Here is a 27,492-nt window from a genome sequence, read left to right as displayed (position 1 = left end):
CAATAATCGCATGCCAATGTGCATTGGCTCGTTTAGTTTACACTCGAAGTAGATTGGTCTCTCTAAGCGAGATCCCAATTCGTCGGTCATCCGACGTGACGTCGAGAGTGACCGACTGAAAGGGAACAGTCACACCAAAATATTGCAATGCTTTCTGGACTGGTATTGCCGAACATACTATTTGCCAGCAGGGAGGGAAATTAGTTCCGGTTGCTTGCCGTTATTGTAGTGTGCTCACTGTCACTGCAATGTTTAGCTTGGACAGATGTGTTTGCACACGTGCAAGGATTCAGTGCTCAGGGCTTCAGTGCATGTTCACTCTGCCTCCAAAACAAGCTGCAAACAAAATGCTGTTCTGGGCTAGCTGACACATTTTTGTGCACTTAAAATTTTGAAGGGCTAATCATTTCAAAACTGTGATTTTTGACCGGTTGAAATATTATTTTTAGTCATTTGGTCTTTTACAAAGTGCTCCTATAATTACGAAAACACTGCACACATTATTTCACAATAAACAAAGGTCTGACTTACTTGATCATATGCGGCACTGTGACTTTTGAGTTCTCCTCAAACACGCTGGTCATCAGGCCGTTACAGCGGATGTTATCAATGCACTATATCACAAAAGAGCAGAAATTCAAATGAAGAGTGGGATCACAACAAGGAGCAGAGAACAGGGAACAACATAATTAATCCAGTCATTAAACACTGGACATAATGTAATTTCTTTGTGTATGTAAGAGACTGGGGGATTAATGGACAGAGAGATGTCTCTTGTGGTTTCATAGTAAAGTTTCAGGGTGGTGGTAGTTAGTTATTATGTTCCCAGTTCTTCTGTATGGCCATTACTGTTTTTTTTTTTTTAAGGCTACAGGGAATTTGTATGGTTCAAAGCAATTGCACAAACTATAGATGAGGTGTCAGTTATCTTTGTATTTTTATTACTGTGGCTTTGTATGCCTTTAATAATCAGGAAACTAGAGAGAGACAGGATCGTATAGTGCTGCTAAATATGAGAAGAAAGCTAATATGAGGAGATACTAAAATTTCATCTCCAGCATGTGAATCAACAACCATGCCACAGCACTGACCAAGTTTATCAGTGAGCATATACAAAAAATTTGTTTTGCTGTTATTTGTGAAATTGTGAAAAAAAATTATCATGATTTCCACTAGAATATTAAGCTGCACAACTGATTTCAACACTGATAATACATTTTCTTTTTTTTTCTCTTTTTTTTTATTATTTGAGCACCAAATCAGTATATTATAATGATTTCTGCAAGATTATGTATCACTGAAGACTGGAGTAATGGCTGAAGCTGCACAACTGATTTCAACACTGATAATACATTTTCTTTTTTTTCTCTTTTTTTTTATTATTTGAGCACCAAATCAGTATATTATAATGATTTCTGCAAGATTATGTATCACTGAAGACTGGAGTAATGGCTGATGAACATTCAGCTTTGCCATCACAGGAACAAATTACAATTTAAAATAGGAGTGTAAAAGACATCCTTCACAAATATCGAAAAGATTGCCAACCCCAAACTTTTGAATGGTAGTGTAAAAGATAAAATACCAATGAGCAGTTGTCTGTAATCTCAGAGGAGGAGCTGTTGGTTATATGTGGCTTCTCTCTCACCTGGCTGATGTCGCTGGTCCAGGCCGCTTTCTCTTGACGGGACGGTGCCAGCAGCACCACAGTAAAGGCAGGAGCATCTGAGGGCTCAACCACAATTTTAAAGTCCAGGTGACCAAACACCTGTCCCGAATTCTTAGCTAAAAAAAGACAGAAGGTTACAATTAAAAATGAATCATGCTAAAAAAATCCTAATTACCAGTCCTGAGGGATCACTCAGGAAAACAATGGCATTAAAACGAATTGAACTGAAGTGATCTCTTTTTAGTAACATAATTACGGTGGTGATGTTTATTAAATGAGCTCTTAGGGACCATATTCAGGGATCATGAGAGGGTCACTGTGATGCAGTTTTGAATTTGCCCTTGGGTCTCTTTCTATACCCTCAAGTGGATAATCAAACTATTACAATTATCATCTCTGCCCATTTGACATTTAAACAGCAGGCAGTTTGGATTCTTTTCTGACCAGTCTATAACAGTTAATTAACCTGCAGTATATGAATAATGGCTAATATATAGCTAATGATGCATGTCTCCATTCATCTCTGCTGATGATGTGTTTGAAAATGTGCGTCAAAGAAACAGTCTCACCATCTTCATCATTGGCGTCAGGCTCCTCGATGAGAGTGCACTCAATCAGAGACAGCACACCACCTTGCTGCCAGAGACAAATCATTAGGATGAGAGGTTAATCACAAAAGGAGAGTTTCCTGATATTGATGGTTTGTTAGAATAATGGGTTTGTGATGGACCTTAATGTACAAAGACTTCTCAAAGGTGTTTTCCAAAAGCCTTTGCAGTGCTTGCTTATAGATCTCCTTTTGCTTTGGTAATTGCCAAATAATGAAATAACTGGTAATTATGTAGCTGGATAACAAAAACAAGGTGTTTTTGAGAAAAGGGAATTGAGAAAAAAACCTGAGATTAATTAATGGATCAAACAAATTAGAAAATAGTTTGTACTGCATTGCGAAAGTGTGTATGAACTCATAGCTTTAAGGGAGTTACATTATAGTTAATTTCCAGTTCCATTACTGCAAAATAGCAAATTGTTTTATGTTGCAAAAAAACTCAATATTAACAAAAGATACTGTATAACTGTATTATTGCAATGTATATAAAGTATGTTGCAAAAAATAAAATGCATAATTTGTCTGCCCTATTGGGTCAGCAGAGAAGACATTCTAATAATAAGAATTATTATAGTAAATTAAACATAAACCACTTCAATATTTATTGTTTAAAAATTATTAATATTAATTGAAGCATGACAATATGATTTAATTGAGTGTATTTAACATGATAATTGACTGCAACGATAGAGCTTGGAATAGCCAGGACAATTTTTAATATAACTCCGACTGGATTCATCTGAAAGAAGAAAGTCATATACACCTAGGATGCCTCGGGGGTGAGTAAAACACAGCCTAATTTTCATTTTTGGGTGAACTAACCCTTTAACAAGATAAAAAACAAATATTTGATTGCAAAATGGGTTAAAATTTAATTTCACACCTATCACAAAATGCCACTAAAAACACATGCCTTAAAAAATTACATAAACAACAAAATTCTCCTGTGACTTATGTATTTACACTGCTAGATTGTTAGTAGACAAAATAAATAAACTGTGTTAAGAGAGTTTTTTTTTTTTTTTTACTCTCTTAGTTATACCTATTTGAAGCTTATGAGGAAATTCAGCTCCAGAAATTGTGTGAGGATTGACCCAGTCAATTAAAATAGCACAAAGCACCTCACAAAGTGTGAGAGGAGAAATATGCAAAAATCCAGACAAGGGCTGTAGGGACTGAACAAAATTAACAGGGGACGCACAAACCTCATCACACATGATTAACCTTTTGACATCATTACAATTATCAAATATTTGCTGCTGGGTTTCTAAGTTATTGATCTTCAGGGGTTTGCTTCATGATCACTATGTCTTAGCTGCGCTGTCAATATATTAAACACAGAAGGGATGACATTTTTTTAAGTGACTGGTGTGCAGTAAAATGTAATTTTCAGTTGCAGTATTCTGTGTGCATGTGTGTTACGTACTTTGAGCAGGTGAAGTTTGCCTCCCGAGCTGCGTGTGCAGATAAGGAAGTGCTTGGTGAAGAGGAAGCACTGTCTCTCTCCTTCCTTTTTGAGCGAGAGAGAGCCTAGTCGCACCTTACTGAGCTTCCCTCTCTCCACTGAGGGCAACTGGATCAAAGAGCCTGAGAGAAGAGAGAGAGAGACAGAGAAATAGAGAGAGAGAGAGTGTGTAAAAGTATTAATAGGGTGACACAACAAGCTAAGACAACAGAGCCGCAGCAGCACAAATTATAAAAGAAGATCAAAGACACCTTTACCACTGAACAAAAGATTACAAGAAGAAAGGAAATATGGCAGATTTTTAATCAAGTGGAAAAAATCATCAGAAATCATATTCAGAAATTATAACCCACAGTCCATGAAAAACGTATACATGCATCCATACATGTTATAACTTCAGGACAACGCAACACAAAAATTGAATCTATTTACTAGATTACATTTATATTACACTTTATATGATTTTGACACTTCCTTATTTCTTACCATACATTTATGTTTATTTTAGTTGTTAAATTCCCCACCATTTTCTGACACTTGAGTAAATAAGATGTCATTCTAAATATATATATATAAAATGCCTGATTATTAAAATGCCTAAAACATGAAGTGTAACGCGGGCAGTACAGTGGAACGCTAACAGTTTAATACATATATTTTAGTTCTGAATCTGGGAACATATAATTTATAATTTAATTTAAATCTAATTAAAAAAGGTTCACAATGACCAATTTTAACGTTTTCCTGCTAGAATTTAAAAAAAAAATTCCCATATTTGAAAAGCTGGAGAGACTATTTTGACAAGAAATCAGTTTTATTATTGCTAAAAATAAACATTTTAAAGAGGAAAGCATAGAAGTGTAGAATACATCAAGCACAAGATGAACGATTACAAATGCATGATGAATGATTTTTATTATATCACTATGTAGGCAGAAACAAATCAAATAGTCAAATCAATGTTCTCTATTGCTCATGCTGCCAGAAATCAGCAACTCACACTGAAAATATAGGACTTTAGATCACTTTGTCACTGCAGATATATGAATAATCTTTTTTTTCTGCTGTGCCTTTAAGAAACACTTTAAGAAACTTCTCACATACGGAATGTAAGTTTTCTGTACAATTTAATTTGAACTTTGTCATTGTTCAGTAACAGCCTCTTTGCAAAGTGTGCAGGAATCAGGATGAATAATAAAATAAATAAAAATAAATAACTAAAATACAATAAATAAAAAAAAATTCTATAATAAAAATTATAGAAAATAAAAAAATTAAATAAACTAAAGCTACTCTTTTAAAATGTGGGGACTCTATAGACAGAATGCAATACGTAAGTCATAATAATGATAAATCCTCTCACACTGACTCATGGGGCTCGCGTGTTTTAAAAACACAAGAAAAGTCAACAAAAGAAATAGCTTTTCCTGTCACTCATGCTACAAAAGAACATGAACTTTATCATGATGAGCTGATGTCATTTCCTATTCCATACCAATCCTGGAAGCAATACTGTCCAATTGTGAAACCATGAATTATTCAGAGCCTGAGGGGATCAAACCGAAGCTATCACTGTCACTCAGGTGTTGGTTCTGCTTAAGGCAGCGTGTCAGGCAGGTGGAAGCTCGAGGTGTTAACACGACTCACCTTGTCTCACAAACGTCTGGCTGGTGTCAAGGAGGATGTCACAGCCCTCCACGATCATGCGCTCAATAGCCAGGTTCTTACGGATGTTTTCTGTATCACTCACTTCATCGTGCATCACCCTGGAACAATACGAACATGACACTTGTGTCACAAATGAAAACGTGCGAAATTCACCTTCTTACTTTTTGCCACTTTGATTCTCTGCCAAAGCTGTAAATGAACATGTCAGGGTATAAGAAGCACTTTAAAGTGTAAGTGTGACATATTTACAACTACTGCATAATGCCAAGGGCAAAAAACAGGAGGAAATTCACTAAGCCTGCTAAAGTACTTTCTGTACTGTTTTGGCAGATTATTTGAATTAATATAATTCATTGAATTAATATAATTCAAATGTGAATCAACTACAATTTCATTTAAAATTTAATGTATGATATAAAATGATTATAAAATTCTGATGGTCAATCGGCTGATGTACTGATCAACAGAAAATGTTCTCTTTTCAATTAATTTGAATTTACTGCTGAATTCTCTGTTTACCACCTGCTTTTTGCAGTGGAATTAGCAGAATGTTCAAATAGTGCTTTGTTTTGTGAGTAGGGTGTAGTCTCTAATGATCTATGTAGAAAGTGGTGTGTTTGGGCTGAGAAAATTACTTAATACTCATGGCACAATGCTGTTTCAGTGTATTATGGTTTAGCCAAAAATGAAAATTCTGTCAGGTTTTTGTTCGGCCCTCAGGGTGGTTTCTTTACCTGGAGAGTTCTTCCAATTTAGACTTGGCAAACTCTAGACTTTTCCTTTCCACATGCTCATGAGGTGTATGAGCCAGTAGCTCATGGAGAGAGATGATATAACGAGGGATCTGTCAATCAATAGTATAAAGAGAGAAACACTGTAAAGATTGAAAGCGTGCAAAGAGAGTGAGAGTTATAAGCATGCCTGCATAGAATCTGCGCCCACAGAATGTCTGTCTATCAATCAATTTCTATACGTCCCTCATCCCTTTCATGTTCATTAAATTGTGTCTAATTTGATAATGCTTTCATCCATGAGTTTAGTACTGTCTGACCTATTTAATTCTGCAGATTTTACCCCAAATTCTCCTCAGACAAAAGGTCTGCAGATTCTGTCTGGGCCTTGATTTCAGAAAACTTAAAAAAGATTACTTTGAATGTTTGAGGAATTGAGATACATCAGGTTTCTACAAGTGATAAATGAGGCTCTTTGTGAGTGAGTTTGAAGAGCTCGCTCAAATGGTTTATGGAAAGCAAATTTCTTATTTTGTAGAAACACAAGCCAGCAATTCCCAGTGGCAGTTTAAATTAATTGAACAAATCAAGCTCTTCAGTGATCAGGCTATAATTAAATAAGGCACTAATGAGAGTGCGAGAACAGCACCTGAAACATGGGGTATGTGAGGAACGTTTCCAGCATCCTCCCCTCACACGCAGCGTTTGCTTCGTACTGCTTCAGGAGTTTGTCAAAGTCCCGATTCTGCTTACAGTTGGCCAGAACTTGAAGACTGTACTGGTGGTTCCTCACAAACTCCTGATAGATGTTCAGCATTGGCAGCAAGATATCAAAGAGATCCGCTAAAAAAGAGAAAACAAGTCAGTCATTAAAAAGGGATTCTTTTATTCATAGCGGTGCTTGAAAATGCTTATCTTGGGTTTAAGATGTTGGCGTTTTTTTGTCTGGATCTCATTGTTGCAGAAGTATGTGTGTCTGTATACGGTGAGATAGGAGAGAGTCAGACGTCACTGACGGGTTTGATTGAGATGCTGTGCGTCAGCGGAAACAGCTTGTCCTTGATGTTAGTGTCACCCTGCAATGTGCTGTCTTTGTCGATGGGGTGTTCTGAATAGCTGCTCCTGAGTGCGGTAATTAGCTTTCTGAGAGATAAAATGTAACAATCATGACTTACCTAGAACCAGTGTGGGCCAGTTTGCTATCCTCGCCTTCAATCCCTGATGGAATATTTCATGTAGAAACATGATTGTCTCACTGAGGACAAAAAAAAAGAGAGTATCTGATTATTCCATAGCACCAGGGTCAAAACTTAACACTCACCTTATGCCGAAGGTGAATAAAGATAAATCACTCACCGATAAGCACAATGTTGTATTTAGGTTGCAGTTAGGTTAAAATGCAGCACAACATTTTTAAAACATTTTTAGGATGTTTTATTTAGGTTTAAAATAACAATCAATATATTTGAAAGAGATGTTTCAAAAACATTAAAATACCAAAATACAACCAGTTTACATTACAACACTTGCGGAACATTATGTTAATAAAAAAAAATATATTATTATAATAAATAAAGAAACGAAGCTTTCAAACAGACTTAAATTGAAATATAAGAATGATGAACATCTATTAAAAAAAAGCAGGTGTGGAAGAAAGTTAACATTGCTATTACTGACTATGTCTGTGCTGCAGAAAGATGTGAATGAAATAGTTCAAATCAGCATGCAAACAAGCTGTCACAACACTGCAGTAATTATGTGTCAACACTGACCCTTGTTGATCTGGGACAGAGGCTCTCTTGTATAGTGGGCCAGTTTGCTATCCTCGCCTTCAATCCCTGATGGAATATTTCATGTAGAAACATGATTGTCTCACTGAGGACAAAAAAAAAGAGAGTATCTGATTATTCCATAGCACCAGGGTCAAAACTTAACACTCACCTTATGCCGAAGGTGAATAAAGATAAATCACTCACCGATAAGCACAATGTTGTATTTAGGTTGCAGTTAGGTTAAAATGCAGCACAACATTTTTAAAACATTTTTAGGATTATTTATTTAGGTTTAAAATAACAATCAATATATTTGAAAGAGATGTTTCAAAAACATTAAAATACCAAAATACAACCAGTTTACATTACAACACTTGCGGAACATTATGTTAATAAAAAAATATATATTATTATAATAAATAAAGAAACTAAGCTTTCAAACAGACTTAAATTGAAATATAAGAATGATGAACATCTATTAAAAAAAAAGCAGGTGTGGAAGAAAGTTAACATTGCTATTACTGACAATGTCTGTGCTGCAGAAAGATGTGAATGAAATAGTTCAAATCAGCATGCAAACAAGCTGTCACAACACTGCAGTAATTATGTGTCAACACTGACCCTTGTTGATCTGGGACAGAGGCTCTCTTGTATACATTTTTGTTTACAAACCAGGATCATGAAATGTCTGAAATGTGAAATGTCCAGTTAGAGGCACTAAAAGTGCATTAAGTTTTATCTGAAACAGATGAATGTGAATCTGTCAACGTTTTATTATGTTTTATGTATTTGGCTGGTTCAGAAATGAAATGTCCAGTGAGTAGCACTAGAAGGTAGATGCTCTCTCATAATACCTACACTAAACCTAACTAACAACAAAAGCAAATGTTAACAAAAGCAAACATCAGATAAAAATGCATTTGCTGAATCAACCATGCCATTTTAGCTTGTTTCTACAAGTCTTTGAGCTCTTTTATCGTGACTCGTGTTTCACCGGGGTTGTACATGAGTGCTCTGTATCGTAAGTGCAGTGCTGTACCAGGTGAGCTACAGAGCAAGTTTACTATGTCAGAAAAGCCATACATATGGAGCTGATTATGTGATGCAATCATCAAAATAAATTAGTTTTCACAATCATGCACTATAGTAAAATAGTTTTGAGGTCATAACATAGTATTGTGCAATGAAACACACAAAAATAAGTATTTATTAGTTGATAATCTGTCCCTGTAATCATTACTTGTGTGAAAAGGAATAAAGTTGTCTGTTGTCACTGTTTTACTGCTGTTTTACTACATATTTGGAGTTTTGCAAAAATGTAGACTGAGGTACATTGGTTATAGGTCACTGTTTTTTCCAATTAGCGTTTTTTTTTATTTTTGAGAGTGTGGTTTTCAATGCCGATTGGAAGCTAAAGAAACCAAACTCACACACCTGTTAAGGAAGATGCTACTGACGTCATCGTGGCTAATGGGTGGTTTCTTGGAGCTGGCGGCCATTCTGAGCGGCCTCAGGAAGCAGTTGACCAGGATATAAAGCTGATGGACGTACTCTGTCTCAGCCTCAACCATGTTGAAGACGATCTGGTTCCTCTTCCTCATGCTCTCAGCATGAGGGGAACAGATGTAGTCCTGCACAATAATCTTCCATTTCCTTCTACACAGCCACCCTCGCATGAAGCTCTGGACCTACAGAGACAAAGAGTCTAGGAATACTATTTGTGGTCACAGGTCGATCAATGAGGGAAACAGAATAACTTCATGAACTTCTCAAACCAATGGCCCTGGTTAAATGTTTAACAAGCCCATATGGCAGCAGTGTTTGGATGGGCACATACTTCTGGCCATGTAATGTAGGCAAAAAGGTTGAGGTTCTTTACCTTTTTGATTTTTTTTATATCAGGATCCTCCTCTTCCTGGTATATGTGGTAGGGACGCATTCTTTCCTTAGTTTTGTTCAAGGCTGTAATCTTTAAGAGAGAACAAAATCACCATGACTGGGCATTACAATGTTCAAAACACTTGCAAAAGGAAATTGGTGGAGGTGACTGTCAAAACGATTGGGCTGCAAATGGTTGCTGTGATTATAATTTGACAAATCAGATAATGCTGGGGTATTTAATGCTCATCCCTCTCAATGAATAATCAGTGTGTGATAAATGTGGATCACTGAGACCCTGTGTAGGTGCTGTGGAAGCTAAAGAAACCAAACTCACACACCTGTTAAGGAAGATGCTACTGACGTCATCGTGGCTAATGGGTGGTTTCTTGGAGCTGGCGGCCATTCTGAGCGGCCTCAGGAAGCAGTTGACCAGGATATAAAGCTGATGGACGTACTCTGTCTCAGCCTCAACCATGTTGAAGACGATCTGGTTCCTCTTCCTCATGCTCTCAGCATGAGGGGAACAGATGTAGTCCTGCACAATAATCTTCCATTTCCTTCTACACAGCCACCCTCGCATGAAGCTCTGGACCTACAGAGACAAAGTGTCTAGGATTACTATTAGTGGTCACAGTTTGATCAATGAGGGAAACCGATTAACTTCATGAACTTCTCAAACCAATGGCCCTGGTTAAATGTTTAACAAGCCCACATGGCAGCTGTGTTTGGATGTAGACATATTTATGGCCATGTGATGTTAAAGTTCTTTACCTTTTTGATTTTTTTTATATCAGGATCCTCCTCTTCTTGGTATACGTGGTAGGGACGCATTCTTTCCTTAGTTTTGTTCAAGGCTATAATCTTTAAGAGAGAACAAAACACAACATGACTGAGCATCACTGTATGTGGATCACTGAGACCCTGTGTGGGTGCTGGCACATCAGATAACCATCTTAACTTCCTCTCCACGGACAATTTCCTTCCTTCATTCAACAGCCTTCATCAAAAAGCTCTCTCACCAAGACTTTATCAGCCGTTTACTTTGGATGCAAATAGGCTAAATGCCCCACAGCATATCTCCCAGCATATGTGGTCCACAGGCACAAGCCAAAGACTTTAATTTATTGATAATAGGTAATGGTCATGTTTGTTGTTTTTTCTTTCTTTGTTAAGTGTTAGTTTGAAATATATATATATAAATTCTTTCATATAATCTGAAGGCTTTTATCACTACTCTCTGCTTCAAGTTGATAATGGTTAATTTTCTTATTCTAGTTTTACTGCCATCATATAACATGCAAAATTAATGTTTTTTTTTTTCAGTTTCACAATAATAAAAATTATACTGAATTCCTATAATAAAACAAATAATATGATCACTTGCCAAAATGCAGCATTTACATATAATGTATAATATTTGCTAATATCTTGGCTTTATATTATCAGTACAAATGTTTTCTACAATAGCAGGGTGTCAACCAGTAGTAGTTACGGAAATTTTGGTATCTTTTTAATTGTTTCCTTATAAAATATTTATAACTCACAACAAGTTTGAATGCTGATGTTTCTGTTTAAAAAACAAAGCATTGCTTTTATGGCTTCATCATTCATTCATAAAAGAATACTTCTGATATAATCATGACAATACAGCATAAGTGGATTTTATGGCTATTTATATTATACACCAGTCTAAATAAAGAAATAATAGCGCAAGGAAAACAACAACATGCAATAACAACAGTAGTTAGACCAACAGATAGAATAATAGAATGAAAGAATGATAGAACCATGTATATATATATATATATATATATATTTAAATATATAGATAGATAGATAGATAGATAGATCCTGTCTTTTGTGAACACTGAGCAGTAAGTGTAATCAGCTTAATTAAGATTTCTTGTTGCTTTACATTGATTTATACTCTGAATCATGTGTTCACATGCTATTGACCCTGCAATGTCAATAATGGGGCTTAATTCTCGTCCCCATGGCGACTGGTCCAATGGGGAGGATAATTCCCTGGTAACACAACTAGGGAACAGATAAGATGCAGAGCCTGAGAGATGCTCTGTGGCACACTGGGATTGAATATGTTGCTGGTAACCTTAATCACAGAAAGAAATATCCAGAAAAAGCAATATGAGAAAAGTAAACCTACGGTTAAACTCCATATCAGGATTTTGTCAGTCTGTATAAGTCACAAATGCTTTTAGTACACAGGATCATTCAGTAATGGCGACACAGTGGTTCACTGATTCATAAAACTGGACTACACGTTGGAAAACAGCCCATTAAATGGCACAGCCCAAGCATATAGTTACCTCGGCTTTAAGCCTCTCAATCTCTGTGTCTTGGTCTTCCAGTTGTGTGCGGAGCTGATTGGCTGCCACCTTCTCTGTCTCCACAATCTGCACCAGATGGATGTACTTCTGCATAAGAACCTCACGCTCGATGATGATGTCAGAGTAGCTGAGATGAAAACGACAGGGTTACACTCAAATTTAATGAAATCTCAGAATATAAATGTAGTAGTTTATGTATGCCTGGGTTTATTTAGCAGGGCTCAACAATAAAGATGGCCAGTTGAAGATACTGCTGCTATCAAGTAACTGCTGAACTTGTCACTATATCTTAACTTGATCGTGTTGATCATGTACATGTGTTTTTTCAAAAGACACTGTCGAATCTAACTTGCTTACATATAGATTATAGTTTTGTAAAAACTGAAAGAATTAATTAGATTTTATTAAAATATCAGTTACAATGAAAAAATGATAAACAACTCAATACTTTCCAGTAAAAGTATGTTATTATTATTGGCGTGATGGATTTAAATGATAGATTTGATCATTTCCAGATATCATTTAAAATAACACAATGAAAACGTACTGAAAAATGTTTAAAATCTTTTTTTAAATATGACACATGCATATTTAAAAAAAATTTAACTGAAATATGGCACAAAAATATAAAATAAGACATAATTTTTTGTTGTTTTTGTAGGGCCATTTAAATTATCAGGAGGGCAAGTATAAATTTTGCGCCACAACTGTGGTGCATTTTGCCTTTACGTATTGTCCATGATTGATTTCTAGTTGCATTGTTGCATTTAAGTGAACAACGTCGGCCTGTATGACTGAAGTCCAGTGTGGCCTGTCCAGATGTTCACAGGCACATCTGCTCATGGGAAACCAATAATCCGTTAGATTCAGCGATCTCCCCAGTGACACAATACAAATGTACACTGCGGCTTGAGTATAAATCTGTATAAGGAGTAACAAATCTCTGGAGTGTCAGCATGTGAGTCCCTTAAATCTCTGCGAGTTTGTGTCTGCAGAATATTATGTGCATGTGTGTGTGTCTGTGCGTAAATTGCTAACAACAACAAACCATTGTCATAACATTATAAATGAGTTTTTTTCCCCACTCAGCCTTAAAACTGTATGAAGTGTACAATTATATCAATGTTAAAATACTTTCATAACACTGAGGCTTTTAAAAACATTGCTATGTTTGTTTGAGCATCCCAATCAACCCGGCTCAACCAATGACATGGGTTTTTGAAAAAACAATGTTATTGCCATGGTGTCATGTCCTTCAATTAAGGATTCCTGTTTTTTTACACACACACACACACACACACACACACACACACACACACCTCTGTTCTAGCTTGTTTCCTAATGTAGCTTTCTAATAAAAACTGTACCACTAGACTTAGTCATTGTCTCAGAAGTGTTTACATATTTTTTTTCAGGCAAGAAAAGCTATTGTTAACAATCTAGTGGTAAATACAGCAACAAAAAAAAAGGAAAATTAATAAACTTAAAGAAAGAAATAAAGAAAGGACATGAAGGGGAAGTTTAAAATAAAATAAAATAAAATTCCCAAATTTCTACAATCCAATTATTTTGGATTGTAGAAATTTGGGGGGGGGATAATTCCAGCATACTAAAATAAAACTGTACCACTAGACTTATACATGCATAATGAACTGCTAAGATGCTAAAACATTTTTTTAAGTTGCTAAAGTCCTCAAAAACCAAAAAATAGGTGCGTGATGCCCCTACAACAGTGTTTCCAACAGTTTGCAACAGTGTTTCCACAGTCTGAAACTACAGCTTAATATTCAGTCTTGCTCTAAGGCAGATTTGTGATACAACAAATAAAGCAGTTTAAGCTTTCTTTAGAGATTTGTCTCTTGGAGATGAGATATATAAAACATGGCTGCAAAGTTTGATCTTAGGCTGCACGTCTGAGCACCAGGGGGAGGAGGACAACAGTGCTGTCAACCTCAGTGCGGCTTATTTGTTGCTGTGCTGCTCTACAGTGACAGGGATAAATGCACAATGCACTTGACTTAACCCGCTCTGATATGTCTTTCTTAGTATGATGATTTTATTCTTTCAGCCTGAGAGTAAAGCTTCTTTAGCGCTGCTAAATATTATCCTTGACTGAGCAGGATACAAAAAACAAATACACACGCAGCCACACTACCTGGCCTGCTGGATGGCCTCCACCCATTCGTCACAGTCTGACTCCTCCTCTGTCCGCAGTTCCAGAGGCTTCTGTCCATCATGCCCGAAGATGACGAGGAAATAATGCTGAAGAGATAGACAGACAGATACAAACTGAGAAGTTAGCAGAACTTCAAGCCTGTGTGTGTGCGCCGTTTAGGTGGTTTATGAGGACATACATTTGTATAATGACATGAATATGACATAGGTATTACAATGTGAAGGTGGTTTAAGAGGACACTTCCTGTGTACCCGTAATTTAAAAGGCTTAAAAAACATACTAAATGGTGTTTTTTTTGTTTGTTTTTTTTATCTAAAATGCAGAAAGTTTTATGTGAGGGGTAGGTTTAGGGGTAGGGTTGGTGTACGGGGTAGAAAATACAGTTTGTATAATATAAAAACCATTACGCAAATGAAGAGTCCCCGTAAACCACATATTCCAACACTTGTGGGCATGTGTGTGTGTGTCATGAACCTACTTAACTTCAAACTGTCCTATTTTAAAGCATTACAGGCATTTTTTGTTGTAAAATCTATTTGATGCTAACTACTTCATGCTTAGCAAAATAGCTGCATAAAATGCATCAAAATTCACTTCACATCTTAACTTTCTCAACTGTATTCAACAATAAAAATCAAACAATGTTACCATCTTGACATAATCTGTTGAATCTATTTAATTATTTTTAATTATTACCTAATTTTATTTACTTTTTTATTTTATTTACTTACTAAAAAAAATACTACTTTTTACCTGTTTCCCATATTTTCTTTGCAACCCTCTTACCATCTGTTTTTTGTCCAATTGAAAAAAATATATAACATTCCTTAAAGGGATAGTTCAGCCAAAAATGAAAATTTGATGTTTATCTGCTTACCCCCAGGGCATCCAAGATGTAGGTGACTTTGTTTCTTCAGTAGAACACAAACAAAGATTTTTTACTCAAACCGTTGCAGTCTGTCAGTCTTATAATGGCAGTCAATGGGCTCCACGGCTTGGAGAGTAAAAAAAACATACACAGACAAAACCAAATTAGTGAATGGGAATCCACGCTTTGAGAGTAAAAAAAAACATACACAGACAAAACCAAATTAAACCCTGCGGCTCGAGACGATACACTGAGGTCTTAAGACACGAAACGATCGGTCTGTGCAAGAAACTGAACAGTATTTATATAATCTTTTACCTCTGATCCACCGCAATGTCTGAACGCGTTCACAACATCCGGCGCGTGACGTGTGTACGTGCTCTGACATAGTAGACATAGATATTTATAAGTAGATGCCTCATTAGTGACTGTTTCTATGGGCCACTATACGTTCCAAAATGGCGGACGCATCAACGTATCTGGAGCGGTCGAATAGGGAATCTATACATATCTATGAAAGTAGACGCATATGCGGAAGCAATCTGTCGCGCGTATACGTCACTCATTATTTATACAGTGCAGAGAGATTGCAGACGTGTTCACTGGCACTAAGATTATCTAAAGATATTTAGAAGTACAGGTCATCACAATGGAAGACGATTTTGATATATCATCAGACAACGTGGAATTTTTTGCCCAACCGAACGTGCTCAGGACAGTTGGACATTGCGGTGGATCAGAGGTAAAAAATTATATAAATACTTTTTAGTTTCTTGCACAGACCGATCGTTTCATGTCTTTACACATCAATGTATCGTCACGAGCCGCAGGGTTTAATTTAGTTTTGTCTGTGTATGTTTTCTTTACTCTCCAAGCCATGGAGCCCATTGACTGCCATTATAAGACTGATAGACTGCAACGTTATGAGTTAAACATCTTCGTTTGTGTTCTACTGAAGAAACAAAGTCACCTACATCTTGGATGCCCTGGGGGTAAGCAGATAAACATTAAATGATCATTTTTGGGTGAACTATCCCTTTAAAATTGTGACACTCATGACCACACACACAATGTGGATCCTTTTCTACAAAATGGAGAGAAATAATCATAATAAACCATTTTAATAATAATTTCATAATAAACCATCAAATAACCATTTGTTGGGAAAAAAAAAACAATTCAGTTTTTAAGAGTTTTATAAGGCATTATTTTGTACCTTATTTGTCTAAAGCACCTAAAATCTAAAATATGAAGATTAGAAATGTTTTGTGATGAACTCCAGCCAAAAAATTGATAAATAAATTATTTGATTAATTAATAAAAAATAAAAAACTACTACCACAAAAGGCCTGCTTTTAGATTAATACAGAGCTAATACTCTGTATTAAAAACTCATAGAAACATCAAGCTTATATTGCCAACACACAGATGCTGACAAGCTCTATAAAATAAAACAGGTACAGGGTTATAAAAGTCTGAGCATTGTGTGGCTTGAGGCCATCTGAAAGGCAAATAAACACATTCAGCCGCTTAACAGCAGGTGTGAGAGGAGTTGAATCAGCTATTGTCATAATGACCTGAGGGAAAATGCATGGTGTGAGCTGGTTACAATGTATGCTTTTATAGTGATATTCATAAGCAGCTCCACAAAGTGTAGAATGTCACATGCATTTCATTTTAAATGTATTGTTTTGTGTTGTTTCGCAGAGTTATAGTCAAATATGGCAAGTAAGACCAGAATGAATAATATGGGGAAAAAATAAGTTTAAGTATATAAAAAAAATAAGGGGGAGCATAAAACAAGAATGTAAAAATAAATGAATAAACTAATAAATGGAGAAAAAAACAGAATAGAATAGAAGTCTGAATTTCAAAATTTCTACTTTATCTACTTTTTCATTATAATATAATTTAGTCAGACAATCTAATTCAGGCAGTCTGTGAGAGGACTGTAGAATTTGATATACGTATATACATCAATGAAAAGCAACTAACTATTTTTTATATGTGGAATGAACTGGAATCCCTGCATAACCATAAAAACTGGTGCTGCTTCAAAAACATTATTAATTAAATATCAACAGCATCAAGGCAGCCAAACTTGAGCATTACTAACCACAGCCTGACATGTACTTATAAAAAAAAAAAAAAAGAATTGTGGCTTGACCTTTTTCAAACAGTGACTGACACTGAGAGAAAGTAATCACAGTCTAAATGCATGAAAGCTGATCATTTCCATCCCTTGGTGCCTGAATTAGCATACACTTAAAATCCAGTGGGAAATAAGTCTAAGATATATAAATAATTATAACTAGTTTCTACTTTCATAAGGCATCATTACGCATATAAATGCAATCTGCTAATTCAAAGGTTGAGGGGTCAGAAAACAGAACATATTGCGTTTGTTTATATGACGTTTGCATTTATTTCACATCTGCAGCCGACACTAATGAAACGAGCTACTTCAGCTGGTCATGCAACAGTAAACACAGCGAGCTCCACTCGTTGCTCTTTGAGTCATCGCTGGATTCGCGAGTAGGAGACAAAACACAGTGCAAACATTTGAGTCAGTTTGTGACAACCATGCACTGTATATGTCAGAGATAGAAAGAACTGTTTGCTTGTACAGATGTGCATCCAGTATATGTATGTGTACATATATAATCACAAAACTGCAGTTGAAGTCAAGTTCAAGGGATTAAGCGTTCAGTGTTTTCTAGCACAGACAGGCATGAGAGGCCTTATGTAACACTCCCCAGATCTATTTACAGTCTCTCAGGCTGACTGCCTCTCTAGACATCCACCTGCACTTCTCTCTGGACGTTTAAGTTGCATGTAAACAGAAGGATAAAATCAGCACCAGGCATTCTTACATACACAAAACCATCTCTACACTCTCAGAAAAAAAGGTACAAAACTGTCACCGGGGTGTTACCCTTTCAAAAGATACAAATATGTACACTTTAGGTACTAATATGTCCTTTTAAAGTACTAATATGTTTAGGGGAAAATAAGGTACTTTTGTATGTAGTTTGTATGTATTATAGAAAAAAATACTATGGATGTCAATGGCTTCCTGCAAATGTTTGGATACCAACATTCTTCATAATGTCTTCTTTTGTGTTGAACAGAAGAAAGAAACTCATACTGGTTTGGAACAACATGAGAGTGAGTAAATGATGACAAAAAGTTAATTTATAGGTGAACTATCCAATATCCAAATGCACCTGCAGCATTCAGCAGATCTACTACAACCAGCCACTGTGGTGTCTGTTAAAAATGTCCGCAACACTTTACAATAAGGTCTTATTTGTCTAACTTATCTAACTTGAACTAACAATAAGCAAAGGCATTTTAAAGAATTTATTAGTTTCTGTTAACGTTAGTAAAAATCAAATTGTTCATTGTTGGTTAGCTCACAGTGCATTAACAAATGTGAACAAATACAAATTAAATTTTTTTTAAATGTATTAAATGTTGAAATTATCATTGACTAAAATAAATAAATGCTTTAAATGAATTGTTCATTGTTAGTTCATATTAACTGATGTTAACAAGTAAAACGTTAATGTTACCGAATGTTTAAAACAGCTACAATATTTGCAGCACCCAGAGGCTTTTTTCAAGCAACAAACTAAAGAGTATTGTGAGCAGACTTGGTGATAGGATGAGATAAAAACAAAGTCAAAACAAATACACAGACATCTGAGTTAATACTGAACACAATATTACATCTCTGCAATCATAAGCCCTTGAGTAATCTTTTAAATGGTCTATTGCAAGGCTCTAGTGTACACCTGCGATAACAGGAAGCAAGTAATTTGCTCAAATTTGTAACACTTACTAAGGAAGGCCATCAGATTTTGCCCTTGGTGACCCCTAAAATTTTGCAAAAAAAAAAAAAAAAAAAAAACCATTAAAAAAGGAGATCAACTTCTATAAATAAAAAATGACCTGACAGCACAAGATCATATAAAATCAACATATAATAATGAGTGCATTTACTGTACATGTATTGAAAAAACACTGAAAACTATCAAAAATATGCTAAATTTTAAAAACCAGACAAAGCAAGAAAACCGCATCAGGCCTCAACAATAAAGATGGCCCACTGGCCACAGATTTTCAGGTCAGTTTCGGTCTTTTGGGCCATTGCCAATGAAAATTTTATATTCATTGATCATGTTAATTAACATTAAAGAGTTTGGGGTCAGTTTTTATCCTGCCTTTTTCTGTTTACGAAATTAATACAGCAAAGATACAATTAACTGATCAAAAGTGACAGTAAAGACATATGTATATTGTTACAAAAGATTTCTATTACAAATAAATTCTGTTCTTTTGAACTTGAAAACATATATCATGGTTTCTGCAAAAATATTAGGCAGCACAGGTGTTTTCAACATTGATAACAATAAGAAATGTAGTTTTAAATGACGAATGGAGCTCAGTTCCGGCAGACCACTGCATGACAGCCAGCATTAGCTGATGCTCAGCTGATTGTAACTCCTCCCACTACAATTAAATAAGATATATAAGTTCATCCGTACTCACACTTGCCTTAGTCTGTCGCACAGACATGCGCTTACCCTCCTCCATCCCCAGCTCCTCCTTAGGGCCGAGACACACTGCACGATTTTAGCAATCCTATAAGATCATTGCAAATCACAATGTGCGACACGGATCTGATAAACTTGGGTACGACATGTATGCAGACTGTACAATGATGACGGCTATTGACTCGTAGGCTACGACGTACGTTACTATAGAAGAATAAAACGTCATTAGCATGCACTAGTGGTAAACAAAAAGAGCATGATGAAACATGCTTTGGCAGTTGCAGTTTTTATGCGTGCTGAAAAAAGTGGAGGCGGCGAAAGAGGAAGGGATAAGCGCTTGAGGTAAGCAGTTTTATGTTTAAGCACTGTTGATTGATTTTTATGTCACATTTTTATTGATTTTTATGTCACATTTTTATTGGCTGGTTTTATTTTTATGTCACATTTTTATTGATTTTTATGTCACATTTTTATTGGCTGGTTTTTGTTTAAGCACTGTTGATTGATTTTTATGTCACATTTTTATTGATTTTTATGTCACATTTTTATTGGCTGGTCAGTAAACGTGGGTCGTAGCAGCAAACACACTGTGCGATGATCATGCTGAATTTCTGACAGTCAGAAAATGATTGTAGTCTATCTTTGGTCGCAAGACCATAACAACGGACGTTTTGACCCTCTCTCACCAGCAAATCAGCATATTAGAATGATTTCTGAAGGATCATGTGACTTAAGACTTGAGTAATGATGCTGAAAATTCAGCTTTGATGAATTCTTTAAAAAACATTAAAAATCTTACAGTTCAAAAACTTTTGACTGGTAGTGTACATTTTAAAAGAATAAGCCACAAGAATGCTGGTTTGTGTTGATCAGGTTTTGTCTAAACCATTTATGACCTTAAAAACGGATAGTTCAACTCACCCTCAAACTGTACTGTTTTTGCTGTACTTTGGATCAAATAAATGCAGCCTAGGTGAGTAGAAGAGAATTCTTAAAAAAAATTTAAAAAACAACATTAAAAATCTTACAGTTCAAAAACTTTTGACTGGTAGTGTACATTTTAAAAGAATAAGCCACAAGAATGCTGGTTTGTGTTGATCAGGTTTTGTCTAAACCATTTATGACCTTAAAAACGGATAGTTCAACTCACCCTCAAACTGTTCCAAAAGTTCATTTCTTCTGTTGAACACAAAAGAAGATATTCTGAAGAATGTGAATAACCAAACAGTTGAGAGTAGCCATTGACTTCCACAGTATTTTTCCATACTATGGAAGTAAATGGTTACCAACTGTTTGGTTACCAACATTTAAAACTCATACAGGTTGGAAACAACTTGAAGGTGAGTGAGTAAAAGATGACAGAATTTTCATTTTTGGGTGAACAATCCATGTAACTGACAAAAGAATTTAGGGCGTTTTCGTGACCTAAATGTTGTCTGGTTATTAAACATAACCAGTGTAAGAAAGTGCATAAATGCAGTCATACATAAATTTAGATAACATTAACATTTTAAGTCTATTTAAAATTTTAATTCCAAACCATAACTTTGCAAAACAGACTGATATACTATTAATAGAGCCAAATATTCTCTTTAAACAAAACAAATAAAAATAGAGTGGAGAAGTAGCCCACACTGATGCTGACCTAGTAAACTAAATCATCAGCACTCTGCCCCTTTACACACATGAGCTCCTTTCAATGCGGGTGAGAATGGACCAGTGACCCCTCCACTCACAAGCAGTTATGTCCGTCTTTCCCCCTGGAATGGTCTAACTGAAATACTTCCTAACCTATTTCCTCACACAAGTCATACATTTGCGAAATGCTGAAGCCCTGTATTCACAAGGCCGTGCCCCAAAGCACTGAATTATCTGAAGAGTGTCTATTCAGGGCTGAGCGCTTATATGGATGTGGTACACACAGAACGCTCTTGTTTTGACTCACAGGAGGGCACTGAACTATGCTGCCGCATTAGTGCCGAAGGCCAACACAAACCAACAGGCCTGGTGAGCAGGGTAAAGGTTTGGTACAACACCTCTAAATCGAGTCACCGAACCCAGTACACAAATTCATCACTCCATGTATCCACAATAGTAATTTGCTCTGGAAATCTGCCAAGCCTACAGAAGGGAAAGCAGAGCGGGTGGATGAGAGAGACAGAACCTCTTGCATAACATTTCTTAACAAGTGTCAAGCATATTTTTAAACCGTCACTTCACCTAACAATTCCCGTTTCCATGACAACACAGTGCTCTGCGCAAGAGCGATGCTCAATAATGCTTTTTGCACTGCATTCATTACTACCGCTTTATTTGTTCAGCGCCTTGCCGATCTTCATTTAAACTTCCTCGTCTATTAGGCTGACAGGAGATTGTTATAAATACATTTGGCTTGCCTTTAGCAAATCATATTTGCCATGATCTCAGCACCATAAATGACGATAATGTTGAAAAACAAATTTTTTTTTGTTGCTGGTTTGATCTGGTTTAAACCGTTTTTACCTGCCAGCCAGCTGGTCTTCCAGCCTGACAAGCACTCAAACCCCCAATAAAACCAGAAAAACTGAATAAACTGAGACTAATCGGGTCTATATTAAAAATAAAGTTTGTTTATTGGCATTTATAGTTCCATGAAGAACTTTTAACATCCATGGAACCTTTCCATGGGTTCTTTATAGTGGAAAAAAATAATCTTTAGATCGTTAAAATGTTCTCACACCAATAAAATCATGGTTCTTTTAAGAAATAATCAGTGAAAGGTTCTTTGAGGAGCCAACAATGGTTCTTCTATGGCATCACTGCAAACCATGCTTTTTGAACTTTTATTTTTAAGAGTGAATCTTCTATGGTTCCATAAAGAACCTTTAACATCCATGGAAACTTTCCATTCCACAAAAGTTTCTTTATAATGGAAAAAAAGGTTCTTTACATTTTTTTAATATTCTTCACACTAAGAAAAAAAAATCTTCTTTTAAGAACTGTTCACTGAAAGCTTCTTTGGGGAACCATTTATTCGTTCAGCGCCTTCATTGAAACTTCCTCGTTTATTACGCCGGCAGGAAATTGTTAGGCTCGCTTTTAGCAAATCATATTTGGCATGATCTCAGCACCGTAATTGACAATTATATGTTGAAAATTAACAACCTAAGGGGATTTTTGTTGGTATGATCTGTCAATAATATTTGCTTTGGATTCTGGAGTTTTGAAGAAATTACTTAAAGGTACAATAGGAGATCTTGGAAAATGCTAACTTTAGCCTGATAGCACTGAAAGCGAACGTTAGACCACTTAACTTAATGATTGCTATCGGGATGTGAAGAGACTTTCAACCAGCATAACAAAAAATGTTTCTGAAGACAATCACCTATTGCACCTTTAAGGCTGAAATACACAACATGACTTTTGCCCAGATTTTTGTCCTGATTTTCAGTCTGGATAAGCCAGCGCTATAGCTTCCGAAAGTCAGAGCCAGTCTGCATATTTTAGGCAGTTTGAGTTGAGACAGAAAACCGCACAGGGTACAGATTTTCTAGCTTCAGACCACAATTCTATCCTGTCTACTGATATCAAACGTTTTATATTTTGAGCTATTTTAAATCAGTTATTGCTTCCATTTGCCAAGTGTTTCCTAGCAATGAGCTGCATGCTGGCAAACTAATGCGAAGCTCAACTTTGTTTGGATTGAGATGTGAATTTTTTGAAAGCGTTGTTCACTCTGATACCATACTATACAGTAAGTGTAACGCATATTAACAGACTAATATTAGTGTTTCAATAAGCAAGACACTTTTCTCCAAGTACTGTTTTTTTTTTAGTTAAAAAATATCTGATATTAAATTATATATTTGTAAAAAATAATTAAAAGAACTTAACATTCTAGGTGCAAATTTTGCTATTGAGCAAACATGAAGTGTGGTTTCTATAACTGCTGAGCGTGGAGCAGTTAATGGAAAACCCAGAGTGTGGCTGGAGTGGAGTGATTAGAGAACACTTTCAGCAAGAGGAGAAATTGCTGTCACTCCACTTCACTCATACACTCTGCAGAAAAACACCTTAGGCTGGTTTAAACTGTTATTTTTGGCAGGGTTTTGGCAGTAGGAGCATCAAGCTCCCAGACCCTGTCTCTGATCTGTGCCTCCACATGAGGAGTTACACCACACAAGGATCAGATGGAACTAATTCAGTTTAGTGTTCTCCTGCTGATCACATTATCAACACAGACTATGGAAATATCAGGTAGTCTGAACATGTGGACCAGTGGTGAAGCCATAAAATCCTCAAGTGAGTGAAACAGGTGAACTAGGGTTGATGTCTATTCTATGCCATCTTTCAATTTTATCTTTAAAATTAAGAACTGTTCCCCTCTAGCTTATATAAAACATTTTTTGCTCATCCTTCAAAGCCTTGCATACAATTGCACAATTAACAGTGCTATAATTAACTGCAAAAGATAATCAAATGTAAAAGCTAGGCTTTTTATTGCATACATGAAAATTATTTCAAACATTAACGTTCAGTGATTGGTCAATTGTTCTGTGGTATAATATTTTTTATTTGTAAAAATGGCTGCTAAATAAATAAATAAATTTTAAAAATAGTTTAAATTTACAGGTGCATCTCAATAAATTAGAATGTTGTGGAAAAGTTCATTTATTTCAGTAATTCAACTCAAATTGTGAAACTCGTGTATTAAATAAATTAAATAAATGAACTTTTCCACGACATTCTAATTTATTGAGATGCACCTGTATATACTATATATATATATATATATATATATATGCATTCACACACACTATATATATATAGATAGATAGATAGATAGATAGATAGATAGATAAAATATTTATGGTCAATAAAATATTGGCATGTGATATCAAATAAATTTATAAATGAGATCAGTTTTCAACCTGATCTCAACATTTTTGCACCCTTTGAGCACACAATATCTAAAATTCACAGGGCATTTCAAAAATAAATGTAAAAATATAACACTTGGCAGTGATTGGGAGTCATAGGAAAAATGTACAACAGTTCAACTGATGAAGTATTCATGAATCCTTTTCTGTTTGATTAATGCGCAGCACTTACATTCTTATGAATTATTATGGGAGAGTAAGAGTGAAGAGTGTTATAAGAGTGTTGATTGATTTTTACTTCTCACTGGTTCTCACTCATATCTACAAATATTACAAGTAAATTCACTTCCTTAAAGGTGATGTATACAATTTCTGGGCCACCATTTGGTTTGCAAAAAAATAATGACAACGTTATAATAATGGTCAGCAAAACAATAAGAAGATCATTCCATCATGTGCTCAATACATATGACTGTGTTTGGCTAGAGTGCAGCACTGTAACCTTTAATGCAACAGAAGTAGTTCTAAATATAATAGTGCTGTCAAACGATTAATCGTGATTAATCACATCCAAAATAAAAGTTTTTGTTTACAAAATATATGTGTGTGTACTGTGTTTATATTTATTATGTATATCTAAATACAATACAAAAATATAAAAATATATATTTACATGTATATATTTATATGCATATATAATTGATATTATATATTAATATTTTATGTATAAACAAAACATATTTTTGTTTAATATATATATATATATATATATGCATGTGTGTGTATTTATATACACATAATAAATATACACAGTACACATGCATATATTATGTAAACAAAAACTTTTATTTTGGATGCAATTAATCGTTTGACAGCACTAAAATATAAAGCTATACAATGATCGTTTTTGAAAAAAAGAACAAAAACAACATACTAAGAATATAAGCGCACCTCAGGAAACATAATAATTAAAAAAAAAAATGCATTTCATGACTCCTTTAACGAAACCCCCCCACCCCCCAAATTAAAACAGATTCACAATAACACAAAGCACCAAAACAGCAGGCTTCACATCCCCAAAACAATATTTTTTGTGGGGACCTGTCATTTTAATGCTTCCAATCTAGAGCTTATTTCTGAGGCCAATTATCAAAGCTGAACAGCTGGGGAATGAGTTGCTTCATCTCTCCACTTAATCTAGTAAAAATATAAGATCTTGAGCTGGAAGATTTACTCACAAAATGTTTTGGTAATGAGGAACACGGGGACAAAATAACTTCCACTAAGAAACTATTGTAGTTTAATGCTGAAATACATCAGTATTATTTGTAAAAGATTCACATTATGTCTGATCTCATTCTTCCGATGGTGATGGTAATGGTAATGATAATTCTCGAGGCAGCATGGTGGTGGAACTGTCATGGGGCGTGATAAATTTCATATATTAAAAGTGTATGAATTTGTGATCATCTGCTTTTGTGTGAAGATGAATGAGTTTACATAAGACGCCGAAGAAAAACAAAGGATGGTCATGGCCTTGGAAATAGTCTCTTATTATGAATAATTAATGATAGCTGTTCAATAATAGCAGCTGCTTCACTGTAGACATATTGAAATGTGGTTGCAAATTAAAATAAATACTGCTCTATTTACTGACACCAGCCTCATGTTAAGTGTCTGCACCAAATCAACCAGACAAACTACACTGCCCCCTTTTCTTACTTGTACTTTTGAGAACGACAGTTCTCCCCCTTCCTGAGATCCTCGTTGTGTCTAGACATTTCTATTCAGTCACAGTTAGAAATCTTTACCATCTAATACAAGGATACTTGATAAAATCACTGTTTATTTGGCATGACGTTTTATCAACACAAGCGCATCGTATCCCAGTGGCTGATGGCAGCAGCAGGATGACACAACTCCCACTCGGTGTGAACAGTAATGAGACGGCCAGCAGTGATTCTTTAATGTTATTAATAACTGCAGTCAGGAGAGCAAATGTATAATCTAATATCATCATGATGTCAATGGTCATGGCTCAGCATATATTAGTAGTTCTATAGGTGGATGGTTTGATATTTAGATTAGTTTGTTTTACAGGTGTACACACTAGCTGTTTCAGGGACGTGCACAGACATTTTGAGGGGCAGGGGCTCAAGTAGAAAAAAGGGCACTTCTCATATTTATTTACATTTTTTTCTAAACAAAACATTAAATAAATTAGGGGTGTGCGATATTGACAAAAATATATCTCAATATTTTCTGGGAGTTTATCGATGACGATAATCAGACGATATTTTGTTGAGTGTGTTATTGTGCTGATATCTTAAGGACTACCGTGGACAGCTGACTCCTAAAGTTTTTCATATTCTTCATATTCTGTGTGGTGATCAGTTCACAGCAGTGATAGAAATTAATCTTTTCCAAGAGCACAGAATAATAAGTCATTTGTGCTGTTACCAAGCAAATTAAATCAGTAGTGACAAAATTAATCTTTGCAATGCAGAGAAAACACAGAAGCTGCATCTGAAGTGGCATTTAGATGCATTTACACACTGTTTAATGCAGGACATAAATGCCATGTTGCTCAGAGATGCAAATTGGAATTATATTTGTTGGCAAAATAGAGCAAAAACAGTCCGTATTGTGTCAACAACGTAAGTGCCTTAATTTTAAATTCTTGTTTATTGAACTGCTGTATAAAATCAATATCACATTTGTAATCGTGCTGATTTTTGGTTGAAAAAACGTCCGTCTTCACGTGATACTGATTAACTATATGAAATTATATAAATATATACATTTCTGCCCCCGTATCTTGAATTTTGTGATCATTCTAAATGCATTTTAATAGACTGAATACTGCAGTGAAATAATTCCCAAGTC

At 35.5% G+C, this 27,492-nt stretch overlaps 1 protein-coding gene across 1 annotated transcript in view; it reads right to left on the bottom strand.

The window, feature by feature from the left end:
* LOC107756301 (ras-specific guanine nucleotide-releasing factor 2-like) overlaps positions 1-27,492 on the bottom strand; it is a 65,697-nt gene that overhangs the window by 28,147 nt on the left and 10,058 nt on the right. The window contains exons 2-13 of the mRNA XM_016573337.1: positions 14,300-14,406; positions 12,124-12,271; positions 10,568-10,657; positions 10,135-10,388; positions 7,319-7,398; positions 6,793-6,986; positions 6,147-6,256; positions 5,392-5,510; positions 3,706-3,866; positions 2,239-2,305; positions 1,649-1,785; positions 532-614 (exon numbers count right to left, since the gene is read on the bottom strand). Of these exons, the coding sequence (XP_016428823.1) occupies positions 532-614; positions 1,649-1,785; positions 2,239-2,305; positions 3,706-3,866; positions 5,392-5,510; positions 6,147-6,256; positions 6,793-6,986; positions 7,319-7,398; positions 10,135-10,388; positions 10,568-10,657; positions 12,124-12,271; positions 14,300-14,406 (1,550 nt within the window). The remainder of the gene's footprint in view (positions 1-531; positions 615-1,648; positions 1,786-2,238; positions 2,306-3,705; positions 3,867-5,391; positions 5,511-6,146; positions 6,257-6,792; positions 6,987-7,318; positions 7,399-10,134; positions 10,389-10,567; positions 10,658-12,123; positions 12,272-14,299; positions 14,407-27,492) is intronic.

The sequence above is a fragment of the Sinocyclocheilus rhinocerous genome, unplaced genomic scaffold, assembly GCF_001515625.1.
Source record: "Sinocyclocheilus rhinocerous isolate Xijiao unplaced genomic scaffold, SAMN03320098_v1.1 scaffold1043, whole genome shotgun sequence".
Lineage (NCBI taxonomy): Eukaryota > Metazoa > Chordata > Actinopteri > Cypriniformes > Cyprinidae > Sinocyclocheilus > Sinocyclocheilus rhinocerous.
This window is presented reverse-complemented; position numbering and strand designations above follow the sequence as displayed.